The sequence below is a fragment of the Nansenia antarctica genome (genome assembly GCF_963989245.1).
Source record: "Nansenia antarctica genome assembly, chromosome: 3".
NCBI lineage: Eukaryota > Metazoa > Chordata > Actinopteri > Argentiniformes > Microstomatidae > Nansenia > Nansenia antarctica.
This window is the reverse complement of record NC_137688.1, coordinates 12,684,505-12,695,973: the sequence shown is the minus strand read 5'-3', so window position 1 is coordinate 12,695,973 and position 11,469 is coordinate 12,684,505. Positions and strand designations below refer to the sequence as shown.

Genomic DNA, 11,469 nt, shown 5'->3' with positions numbered 1-11,469 from the left:
GTGCATTGCTGCCTCCCTCGGGTCTGCTCCACTCCTCTTATCTGTTTATTTCTCTCTCTCTCTCTTACTCTCTCTCTCTTTCTCTCTCTTTATATTTCTCTCTCTCTCTCTCCCTCATACCTCACAAACTATTCATCTGTCTAGGTTTGCGTTGCGCTGCGCTCTCTGTTTGAACTCTCTCAGTTTAGGATTGATACTATTAATATAGTCATGTTCTCCTTTCAGGATCCCTGAATTTTCCGGAGGGCTTTTTTTTCCTGCAATATAGTTTCCAGTCTACGTTTTACTGTAAAACGAGACCCACGACTTATTTTTAATCATCTGTCTGTTTTGTTACTACCCACAGACACTTTATTACAGCAAGGGCGGACCCCGCGAAGAGGTCAGAGCGAAGGATGAAGAGACAAGGATAAACGACAAGAAGAGGGCCTGGGAAGGGAAGGAACGCGCCAAGACGGAGGGATGAGAAAGAGACTGAAATAAAGAGGAGGAAGTGGGAACTCCAAAGTGCCTAACTGTGTGAGCGGCTGCAGGCTTCAGTTGCTGTCGTCTGGGACTGTCGTCTCCCTGGCCGTGCGAGCGCTTGGCTGCTGCTGCTGTGTGTGTTGCCGTGCTGCTGCTGCTGCTGGTGTCTGCGTAGGGCTCCTCCTCTGAGCCGGCCCCGCTAGGTGACAGGACAGCAGAGCGCTGCTGTGTATGTTTGGCCTTGAATGGGGCTATATTTCACACTGACAGCCAGAGAGTCATCTGTCCCGCTGCTGATCTGCAATCCCCCCACCCACCGCCCCCGCCGCAGCCCCCACCACCTCCTCCCTCCTCCAGCCACCTCGTCTCATCGATACAAGGACACCGGTCGATAAGGTCCTGTTTTTTTTTTTTCATTTAATCTTTCCGGTTATTTTTTTTCCCGAACAGCCATATTTACTGCTCCAGAGAGCGTCCAGGTCATCGCCGTGCCGACGTCAGGACAGCGACAGCACATCTGTGAATTAGCTGTGGGTGTTAGAGGTGATCTAGTGTTGTGTCAAAGGAGGAGGACCAGAGGAAGAGAGAAGAGAGAGGCCCGGAGAGACACATCCGGACAGGAGGCAGAAGAAGAAGAAGAAGAAGAAGAACAGTGCCTGTCTGAACTACATATCCCAGCATGCCAGAGTGAGGTGCTCGAACTCTTTCCTTTTTTTTTCCTGGCAGAGCTGGCCTCTGCTCACTGTTGAGCCCTGATATTCGCCCCCCCTCCCCGTAACCAGTGGATCTGTGACCTGATCGTACACAGGAGAAGTCAAGACTATTTCCACTAAACCCATAAACTCAAGTCATCCCAAAGGACCTGTTATTTATTTGTCTTAAGGGAGTGTTTTTTTCTCTTTTTCATTTGCATCAGTGTTGTGAGTTGCCCCCCTACAACCAAACCCGTCCAGTACCCCCTGCACACCTGTCGTCCAGCCCAGAGTGTGTGTGTGAGAGTGTGAGTGGCCGTGATGGCGGTCAGTATGGCTATGGGCCGGGACACTAAGTGGCTGACTCTGGAGGTGTGTCGGGAGTTCCAGAGGGGCACCTGTTCGCGCTCGGACGCCGAGTGCAAGTTCGCCCACCCCGCCCGGAGCTGCCACGTGGAGAACGGCCGAGTCATCGCCTGCTTCGACTCCCTCAAGGTAACAGCTGCCTCACAGACTCCGCGCACCGTGCACTGCCTGAGAATGACGCAAGGGAACGCACACAAACATTCTCTCTCTCTCTGTCTCTCTCTCTTGTTGTCTCTCTCTCTCTCTGTCTCTCTCTCTTGTTGTCTCTCTTTCTCTCTCTCTCTCTCTCTCTCTCGTTGTCTCTCTCTCTCTCGCTCTTGTTCTCTCTCTCTCTCTCTCTCCTTCATACACACACACACTACGTCATGACATACATCGACTTATACATCATCCTAGGTTTAGAACAACGAGAGGTTGTTGTCTGATGTCTGTTCAGTCCACGCAGGCAGAACACTTTTCTCAGCCCAGAGGTGTTTTGAGGAACACGTGACCTCGGGACCGTCCGTTTGTCCTCAGCTGTGACTCCTCTCGCTCTCTGAAGCCATTTTGCTGACTAGCTGTCCTGGTCTGCTGATGTGACCCAGTCCCTCTGACCAAACCAGTGACTAGCTCTTCCTGGTCTGCTGATGTGGCCCAGTTCCTCTGTTTCCAAACCACTGCAGCTACTTCCTGTTAGTGGCCAGGCTCATTTCCACTGAAAGACTAAAACGGGGTCATTGTTAAACACACTGACACACAAGTTGCTTTGGATTAAAGCATCAGCTTAATGGCATATAATAATATTATTGGTAGTAGTAGTAGTAGTAGTAGTAGTAGTAGTAGTAGTAGTAGTAGTAGTAGTAGTAGTAGTAGTAGTAGTAGTAGTAGTAGCAGTAGTAATAGTAGTAGTAGTGGTTAGTAGTAGTAGTAGTAGTAGTAGTAGTAGTAGTAGTAGTAGTAGTAGTAGTAGTAGTAGTAGTAGTAGTAGTAGTAGTAGTAGTAGTAGTAGCAGCAGCAGCAGCACTAGTAGTGGTAGTAGTGGTGGTGGTGGTAGTAGTAGTGGTAGTGGTAGTAGTAGTGGTAGTAATAGTAATAGTAATAGTAGTAGTAGTAGTAGTAGTAGTAGTAGTAGTAGTAGTAGGAGTAGGAGTAATATATTATTAAGAGGGATACTGTATTTGCTAATAGCATTAGCACTACAAGCTGATCATGCCAACGGTGACAGTGGACTTGAGAAACAGTGTGTGTGTGTGTGTGTTTGTGTTTGTGTTTGTGTCTGACCAGCGTCCCTGCCGTGAGAGAAAGAGAGAGCCAGACAAGGGGCTCTCTGTCTGAGTGCAGCTGCTGTCTCCCCGTTTATTGAGTTAGAATTTATTATTCAGCCATTTTTCTGTGTTATGTCCTCCAGAGCAGAGCAGAAGGGAGATGGGGAGCGAGAGAGAGAGAGAAAGAGAGAGAGAGAGAGAGAGAGAGAGAGAGAGAGAGAGAGAGAGAGAGAGAGAGAGAGAGAGAGAGAGAGAGAGAGTGGCCTAGCAACAGCGCAGGAGTGCATACCCATTGGTTAGTTCAGTTTGATCTTCCTGAGTGGCATTGCTGTTTATAGCAACAGCCTTGCTCTGTATTGGTTGTATTGACAGTTTGCAGAAGCTCTCTGCCTGTATCAACGGGAATCAACTGGTGTGAACGGCATTGTTTGTCTGTCGTAGGCATCAGGGTCACACCATTGCTTTGGGAGGGTGTGTAAGTTAGAGCTGAAGGTCAACATGCCTCTCTTTATCAGGAGGCACAGCAGTGCATTCTCACACACACACACACACACACACTTTCTCCCTTGTTACTTTCTGTTCTAGCGAAGGCCGTATGTTGTTTTTTGTTTTCACTTGAAACCGTGTGAAGAAGGACAAGGAAGCAAGTTCCATCTCCACCCCACGTGCTGTTCTGCTACTATCCCTCCCTCCCTCCCTCCCTCCCTCCCTCCCTTTTTCCCGCCCTGCTCTCATCCTCCCCCTCCCATCCTTGCTAATTTATGGATTTATCTGCTAATGGCTTCCTCACTGTCCCCTTCGTATCTGGCATCTTCTCCTGCGCAGTGTCCCTCCTGCTGCACCGCCATTAGTCCTGTCTCTGTCTGGCCAGTCTGGGAACCTGTTGGGGGAGGGGAGGAGAAGAAGGGGAGGAGAGGAGAGGAGAGGAGAGGAGGGGAGTGGAGGGGAGGGAGGAAACCATGGAGCCCCTTTTACCTTGTTAACTGCACCGCTGCTGCTGCTGCTGTCGCTCGTTGTTGGTCTGAAATCACGACACTTCCCCCCACGGCAATCTGCCCTTCGTCCCAGTCTCTGTTTATGAACGCTTGATAGAGATACGATGCTGTGGTGCTCAGGGCCGCAGCTCATTTGGCATGACGTAATGGTGTCGGTGTCTGGCATGCAGACTAGCCTGGGCAGCAGGGAGTCAAGGGGAAGATTAAAAAAGCATTCTGGAAAGAACTGCAAACCAGCATAGGGGATGGGGTTCTGTTTGTTGATAAGAAGGGTGTCATCTTGATTTCTAAATGCTCAGCATGTTTTGTTTGTTTCATGCATGTACAATATGTTGTTGTGGTCTCTCTCTCTCTCTCTCTCTCTCTCTCTCTCTCTCTCTCTCTCTCTCTCTCTCTCTCTCTCTCTCTCACTGTCAGCACTCTCTTTCTCTCTCTCTCTCTCTCTCTCTCTCTCTCTCTCTCTCTCTCTCTCTCTCTGAACCTGTACTCTCTCTCTCAACTCTCCCCCTCTCTCTCTCTCTCCGTCTCTGCATGCACAGCAGAGAGGGTACAGTACTAGGAAGGACTTCCTCTCTGTTGCTTAGTGCGTTGCCATGGCTACGAGAAGGAGATCCCTGACCCAATATCTTCTACTTGACATGACTTTTCATGTTGCCTCTTCCTCTCTCTCCTCCTCTCTCTCCTCTCGCTCCCGTCTGCAAAAGTAACAGCATAGGCACATGTTAGGCAGTTTTTTTTTCTTCTGTTATTTGAACATTGTTTTGTACAGTACAGCAGGTTTGTCCCTCTGGTTTCCTCAGCGTTAGTCTACCGGCATGGTTAGGCTCAGGAGACTCTCCTGTCATTATACGGACCGTGGTTATTTTTTGTTTCCATGGTTACTACTGTGGCACATCCCCTTAACACTGCTAGAGCTGCTGGCTCAAAGCTCCCCTCTCTAGTGGCCCAGACTGTTGCTGTTTCAGACAGGCTACATGTCTGTCAATGTGGAGACAGTACAGTACACACTCTTAGAAAAAAGGTTCTTCGGCTGTCCCTGGCCTGTGGAGAACCCTTTGAAGGTTCCATGTAGAAGCCTTTAGCGTTCCAACCCAGAAAACCCTCTCAAGTTTATAGCACCTTTTCTTCTATGAGTGTAGGCGGTGGCTGCCTTTGTGTTAGCCTGTGTGTGTGTTAGCCTGTATGTGTGTTGTTAGCCTGTATGTGTGTTAGCCTGTATGTGTGTTAGCCTGTTTGTTGCCTCTGTGTCCTGGGTCCTGATACAGGAGATACTGCGGTTCTCCTCTTCCTCCCCCCCCCTATCCTTCAGCATGCATTCTGCCACCGCTCAGCACTTCTTTAGCTACGTCCTCCCCACGTCCTCATCACAGCGCGACACATCGTCCATCACCATCACCGTCTCTGCCTAGTGACATCACTACCTTACTGGTCTCCCTTCCCTGCCGCGTGTCTCTTGCGTGTATAAGTCTTGCGTGTATAAGTCTCAAGTATATTCACACATACAGGAAATTGACGTGGTGTGGTTGGTGCTTAAGACATAAAGATACAAACAACAAAATATAAAACAACAACAATGTGTGTGTTCCCCGCCCCCCCCCCCCCTTATGCTCGGTCCACTCTAGCGATGCGGTGTCACACACATACAGGCCTGGTGGAGGCGAAGGGGGAGGGGTGTGTGTGTGTAGGTGGGCAGGTGGGGGGGGGATTATAGGAGCTCATTTAGGACGGTTAACAGCTCATCTGCAGGGAGGGACAGCTGCTGTCAGGCCAGGGGTTTAATGGGGACTGCAGTTTCCTCTGAGTCTCTGCTTTCACCTGCAGTGTTCCTGCACCAACATCTCCTCCTCCTCTCCTCTCCCCCCATCACTCCCCATGGTCTGACTGCAGGTGGAAGGCCGTCAGTGGGGGGGAGGGGGGGAGGGCGCAGCACAGAGGACGCGTAGAGGAAAATGAGTTACGTTGAGACAAATGGATAACCTTGAATTGATGTCTTTTGTCAAGTGGCCAAAAATTAAGTATTAAGTATTAAGGGACTCAAGGAATTATTGCCCTGGCGAGGCTTTGGGTTTGTGGGTTGCTTTGTATAGAAAATGTAACTGTATACAAAGGATGTTTGTCTGTGTGCATGCTGTATTGCAGTCTATAGGCAGCATCGCAGGTGTGTCTGTTTGGGACCGTGTGGGTGTTCTGGCACTAGCTATGCTCTCTCTCTCTCTATCTCTCTCTTTCTCTCTCTATCTTTCTCTCCCTCTCTCTATCTCTCTCTCTCTCTCTCTCTTTCTCCCCCTCCCCCTCTTCCTCTCTATCTCTCTATCTCTCTTTCTCCCCCTCCCCCTCTTCCTCTCTCTCTCTCTCTCTCTCTCTCTCTCTCTCAATTCAATTCAGTTCAATGACCTGAGCACGGTAAGACATGATCACACATTGCCAAAGCAAACATAGATGTGATGCACTCACACAAAATAACAATACATTACAGTAGTAACACAAGTAGCACTTTAAAAAGAACAAGAAGGACATTCACTTTGGTGTGTTGTGCCCATAGCTGTCCCTAGGCTTGTGGCAAGATACCACATTATCTGGCTGCCAATTTGGAACAATGTGTTTTTCCCCCAATACATATTTTATTTTGTGTTTATTTTGGCTTTCAAACTCTTTGTAGTTGTTTATATTTGTTGCAGTGTAGGAGGGAGTATAGCTCTCTGTTTCATTTCGGGGGCAGAGTGTACATGCCTACACTCTCTCTCTCTCTCTCTCTCTGCCCCTCCTCTGCCCCTCTCTCTCTCTCTCTCTCTCTCTCTCTCTCTCTCTCTCTCTCTCTCTCTCTCTCTCTCTCTCTCTCTCTCTCTCTCTCTTCTCTCTCTCTCTCTCTCTCTCTCTCCAGGTCTAAATAAGGTCAGCCAGTAGGTTAGCTAACTAGTCTCTCTCCACCCTGATCTAGTTCTCTGCTACTCAACATGTCATCATCAGTGCATGTGCACATAATCATGCTCTGAGAAGTTCGTTTCCCCCCCCCTCCTGTGGAAAGCTCCTTACTTGTTAGACTGATGATAGGTCCCTGGGTACAGGGCTACGTGGTCTAGCTCGGTCCAGGACGAGGGTGAGATTGTGCCATGTGTTTTCTGTCCCCTGAGGTTATCTGTTGTCAGCGTGGTTCCAGGGACTGCAGTGTGCAAGTGAGCAAACAGCCAAACCTGGCAGAGATACACAGTCGTATCTGCTTCAACAGTTTTCCCACTCTCTCCTTCCAGACGGTTATCTCAGTATTCCTTTTTTGCCGTGTATTTCTTTTCATGAAATAACGAGGTAAATGCTAAATGTTAACCGGGGCGCTGAAATGGTAATTCGTTTAAACAGTATATCTCACGAAATGGAAGGCAATTAACGGGAATTTAGAATTTAGCAACAATTTAATTGGGTTTTCTCAGATATCCTTGATGCTCCCAGTGTGGCATATTTTAAGAATAAAAAAACACCAGAAATTGAATTCTGAGCTCTTGTAAATTACCCTCCATCATGTACCATCTCCTGTGACTTAATTAGCGTTTTTATTTCAGTCCCAATTATTACTAATGATCTCCTCTACCGTCCTACCCTCCTCTATCATGTAGAGGCTCTGCGATTGATATACAATATTTGGGTTACAAAACGTTTTTTACTGTCTGCATTTGTATATCTCGTCCCATGCTGGCATACTATGTGAAACTACAGTACTGGAATCAATCCAGCTAGATCAGCGCTTCCTCTACTGTGATGGAAGGGGGCCTGTTGTCTTCTGGGGGGGCTGTCACGGAAACCCTACTTGGATGTATCATCTCACACACCCCCCTCCCCCCGCCCTCTCTTTCCTCTCCCAGGGGCGCTGTACCCGTGACAACTGTAAGTACCTGCACCCCCCTCCGCACCTGAAGACCCAGCTGGAGATCAACGGGAGGAACAACCTGATCCAGCAGAAGACGGCGGCGGCCATGTTGGCTCAGCAGATGCAGTTCATGCTGCCGGGAGCCCAGCTGCAGCCCATCGTGAGCAGCCAACACTACGTAAGGAAGCAGCTTCTATTTCTTTCTTTTTTACACAAGTACATTTTGAACAGTTTAGTGTCCATTAAGGTGCATTGAGTCAGTAAGAGGGATTTCTATGTGTCTCTCACTCACCCCTCCCCCCCCCTCTATCTTTCTCTCTCTCACACTCCCTCTCTCTCTCTCTCTGCCCCCCCCCACACTCTCTCTCTCTACCTCTACGTTCCCTATGACCCAGTCTCTGGCCGCCAGTCCCAGCATGGCGTTCAGCCCGTACCTGAACATGAGTCACATGGGTCCAGGCATGGGTCTGATGCCTGAGCTGCTGCCCAACGGCCCCCTGCTGGTCCCAGGGAGCCCCACCGGCCTCGCTACCATGGGCAACGGCAACGCTGCACAGAAACACGTGCGCACCGACAAGCTAGAGGTGTGTGTTTTGTGTGTGTGTGTGTGTGTGTGTGTGTGTGTCTACGTGTCTACATGTGTGTGAGTGTATACTTGAGTGTCTATCTGTTTACTTCAGTGTGTGTGTGCGTGTGTGTGTGTGTGTGTGTGTGTGTGTGCTCGTGTGTGTGCACGTGTGTGTGTATTTGTATATGTGGTGTGTGTGTATGAATTTGTATATGTGGTGTGTGTGTGTCATACTCGCTGTATCCCACTCTTTAACCCTCCATCCCCGTCCCTGTCCTCCCTCTGTGTGTGTGTCTGTGTGTGTGTGTGTGTGTGTGTGTGTGTGTGTGTACCCCAGGTGTGTCGGGAGTTCCAGCGGGGTAACTGCACGCGGGGCGAGGGCGACTGCCGCTACGCCCACCCCCTGGAGGCGGCCATGGTGGACGGCAGCGAGAACTCCGTCATCGTCTGCATGGACTACATCAAGGGCCGCTGCAGCCGCGACAAGTGCAAGTACTTCCACCCCCCCGCCCACCTGCAGGCCAGGATCAAGGCTGCCCAGCACCAGGCCAGCCAGAACGCAGCCACCGCCGCCATGGTGAGTCCCGGTGCCGCCCTGCCCAGCCCAGCCCAGCCCAGCTCAACCTAGCTCAACCTAACCCACCCAGCCTAGCTCAACCTAGCCCAGCCCAGCCCAGCCCAGCTTAAGGTAGCTCAACCTAACCCAGCCCAGCCCAGCTTAAGATAGCTAACCTAACCCAGCCCAACTCAACCTAGTTCAACCTAACCCAGCCCAGCCCAGCTCAAGCTAGCCCAACCCAGCCCAGCCCAGCTCAACCTAGCTCAACCTAACCCAGTCCAGCCCAGCCCAACCCAGCTCAACCTAGCTCAACCTAAAGCCTGGTACACACATAAAGATAATCTAGCCGATTTTGGCCCGATTTCTCCCCTTCCGACCAAGGACCGCAAACGCCCGATTATCGGATGGCTCTAAAGATTATCCTACAAGATTATCCTGTGGTGTGAGGTGTGTTAAGAGTCAATTTCTCCCAACAGTCTGCTCGGATAATGGTCGGGGCCGACGATCGTAAATATTAAACGTGTTCAATATTTACGATCGTCAGCCCCGACCATTCTCCGAGCAGATCAAAAGTCCTCTTGTGTGTGGGCGAAACTGACAACTTGCGATCTGGGTTGCCAGATAGGATTGACAATTTCCAGCCTAACCACAGTCTAAAAACCACTAAATCTCCTGCCCCCTAAACTGTATTTTTGTTGCCAATGATGTTTGTAAAATAAAATAAAAACCCGCCCCATCTGGCAACCCTGCTCGCGAGTCCAATTGTGACGTGGAATGGAATGTAGCCAATCAAGAAGCGACCTGACTTCTTCTTTTCGTTCTTCTGTGCTTTATTTGCCCTGTCGCACATGGCTGCCTCGTACAGGTCAAGTCAGGGTACTACAGGTACTACCCTGATCACGCAAGATTTCTGGCTTGGGGGACGTGATTCTAGACTGTCGTAGATCAGATCTTTATGTATGTGGTGTGCTCTACTGGGAATATCGGATTACACCACACACAATACGATCAAAACTGTTAAATCCATCATTTTTTATCTCCATGTGTCGGGTCTCTCTCAGATAAAAAATCTATTAAAACTGTTATGATTTTTAAAAAATCTTTATGTGTGTACTAGGCTTAACCCAGCCCAGCTCAACCTAACCCAGCCCAGCTCAACCTAACCCAGCCCAGCTCAACCTAACCCAGCCCAGCTCAACCTAACCCAGCCCAGCTCAACCTAACCCAGCCCAGCTCAACCTAACCCAGCCCAGCTCAACCTAACCCAGCCCAGCTCAACCTAACCCAGCCCAGCTCAACCTAACCCAGCCCAGCTCAGCTGAGCCATTGACTCTGCTTTGTTGTTGTTGTTCACTGTTGAGTCCCTATTTCACATGTTTTGCATACATACGAATTGAGAATCACAGCGCTCGCATTTGACCCACTTTGAGATTTGAGGATGTATTCTTGGATGTGCTTTTTATTTCTGATCTGCTGGAGGCTTGTGATGACGCTGGCCCTTTGTGTTGAAAAGCAACAGGAGCGAGAATTGGCAATGGGATAAACCTGTAAACAGACTGCCTGCATTGCAGGTGGAACAAAAACAGAAGAGACAGGGTGAGAAGAGAGAGAGAGAGAGAGAGAGAGAGAGAGAGAGAGAGAGAGAGAGAGAGAGAGCATGTGAGATATACAAAGAGCAAGGAAAACAAATGGGAGAGTGATGTTTGCGAGTGATAGAGTGATAAATGTTTGAAGCACCTTTACACTAATGCTTGTTCATCGATATCGGCTGGTTCACTGGTCTGCATTTCTTTAAGCATTTGAAAGCTGGCCAAATCTGCCTCCTCATCAAACCTCACATCCTTTCATCGTGGTTTCTGTGACCACCATGCTTTTGTGTCACACTTTATGTTTTTTTGCTCTTAAAGTGTTTCCTTCAATTTCATTCCCCCAGTCTTTTTTATTTTTTATTTTATTTTTTATAAATATATATATATATATTTATATATATTTCTAACTCATTCTCCCATCATGCATTGCTCCTCTGACTTACCTAGGCCCTATCTCCACTGTCTGTGTCTGTGTCTCTGTCTGTGTCTGTGTTTGTGTGTTTGCTTGATCCTCATTGGTTGGCTGCCATCATGTGCTCATGCCTGCTAACCCTGCCCAGCCCGCTGGCGGTCCTCTGAAGCGCAGCCTGCAGCCCTGCTATGACGTGGTATTTCGACCCTTCACCTCCCTTTTTCATTCCACTGTTGTCGTGTGTAATTGTCTATATCCGATTCTTCCTCCGTTCCGGGCACATGGTTACAGCAACGTGCTCCATTAGAGAATGGAGTCAAGGCTGTCCCATTGTCCTATTGTCTCAGCCTGCGGGTCTGAAACCTGCAACAGGAGCATCCTCTTGTGGCGGTGAAAAGGAACCAGACAAAGCTGTCAATGCAGAGGCAGAGGTAGAGGGCCGGGCTGAATAGAGGTTGAATAGGCCGTTAATGACAGTTGTGACGGTGTTGTGGGGTAACTAAAGGTCTATTGTAGATACTGTAGATCCATGGACCATGTCTAATCCAGACTATAACAAACTCTCTCTCTCTCTCTCTCTCTTTCACTCTCTCTGTCTCTCTCTCTCTCTCTCTCTGTCTCTCACTCACTCTGTCTCACTCTCTCACTCTCTCTGTCTCTCACTCTCTCACTCTCTCTGTCTCTCTCACTCACTCTGTCTCTTACTCACTCTGTCTCTCT

General features: G+C 49.1%; 1 protein-coding gene across 1 annotated transcript in view; it reads left to right on the top strand.

Annotated features, from left to right (window-relative positions):
* The first annotated feature begins 973 nt into the window (after positions 1–973).
* The window catches only part of mbnl3 (muscleblind-like splicing regulator 3), a 20,896-nt gene continuing 10,400 nt past the window's right edge, over positions 974–11,469 (top strand). Inside the window, exons 1-3 of the mRNA XM_080525337.1 lie at positions 974–1,652; positions 7,617–7,781; positions 8,527–8,766. Coding sequence (XP_080381463.1) covers positions 1,479–1,652; positions 7,617–7,781; positions 8,527–8,766 — 579 coding nt within the window. The 5' untranslated portion in view covers positions 974–1,478. The remainder of the gene's footprint in view (positions 1,653–7,616; positions 7,782–8,526; positions 8,767–11,469) is intronic.